This window comes from Etheostoma spectabile, chromosome 8 (assembly GCF_008692095.1).
Source record: "Etheostoma spectabile isolate EspeVRDwgs_2016 chromosome 8, UIUC_Espe_1.0, whole genome shotgun sequence".
NCBI classification, from domain to species: Eukaryota; Metazoa; Chordata; class Actinopteri; order Perciformes; family Percidae; genus Etheostoma; species Etheostoma spectabile.
Window position 1 is genome coordinate 13,842,925 of NC_045740.1, and position 815 is coordinate 13,843,739.

Genomic DNA, 815 nt, shown 5'->3' on the forward strand with positions numbered 1-815 from the left:
AAAAAAGGCAAATTTGAGATTTGCTCTGCAAGTCTGTCTGGCCAAGAGCTCATTCAAGCCCATTTCCAATTTTTTTAAATCAACTCGAGGCACCAATCACAACCGTTGAGGTGGGCTTTACACGATGACGATAGCTCTGCAGCATGCTCGCTGGTTGAGATGTTTTTCCATCGCTCTGCATACTCATCTCCTTCATCGCTTTGATTGGTTTTAGGTCTATTCACTTGCGCCCAGAGGCATTTGAGCGGCGTCCATTGGTTTGGAGATGGGCTATGAATGAATCTTCCCCACAGACCCACTCTCAGTTACAACTGGTGTCAACCACTGTGGCTACTTGCAAGCAAATCTGCATTAAACTGTTTTTGTGATTGACAGGTCTACTGGCCAAAAAGGCTGTGGAGGCGGGGCTTGTTGTCAAACCTTATATACGGACCAGCCTGGCTCCTGGAAGTGGCATGGTCACTCACTACCTCAATACCAGTGGAGTCCTGCCTTACTTTAGCCAGCTGGGGTTAGCAACACACACACATACACACAAATGCCCCTTTAACACCTAGAGGAACCTACACTTTCTAACTTTGGGATCTCAGCAGACCTTTGCTGCTCCTCATCTCTCTTCTCTCTAGATATTATTACTGTTCAGTGGGTCATATATTAACAAGCTAACATTAGTTTTGTCAATTAGCCACACAACAGTTACACCTGGAAGTTAATGGGCGTAAATATTTAACATCAAACTAAATCTCTACAGCTGGTGCTGCAAGCTCCTAAATATCAAAAATACTGGTTGTTAAATAAAAAAATAATTACAAAAA

At 43.3% G+C, this 815-nt stretch overlaps 1 protein-coding gene and 1 long non-coding RNA gene across 2 annotated transcripts in view; one reads left to right on the top strand and one right to left on the bottom strand.

Moving 5' to 3' along the window:
• The window catches only part of ireb2 (iron-responsive element binding protein 2), a 29,977-nt gene that overhangs the window by 22,718 nt on the left and 6,444 nt on the right, over nucleotides 1-815 (top strand). Inside the window, exon 13 of the mRNA XM_032523902.1 lies at nucleotides 376-511. Within this exon, the coding sequence (XP_032379793.1) occupies nucleotides 376-511 (136 nt within the window). The remainder of the gene's footprint in view (nucleotides 1-375; nucleotides 512-815) is intronic.
• Nucleotides 7-318, bottom strand: LOC116694285 (uncharacterized). Its single transcript, XR_004333098.1, has 2 exons — nucleotides 184-318; nucleotides 7-150 (listed from the first exon to the last, which is right to left on the bottom strand). It is a non-coding gene; the product is annotated as an uncharacterized LOC116694285 (long non-coding RNA).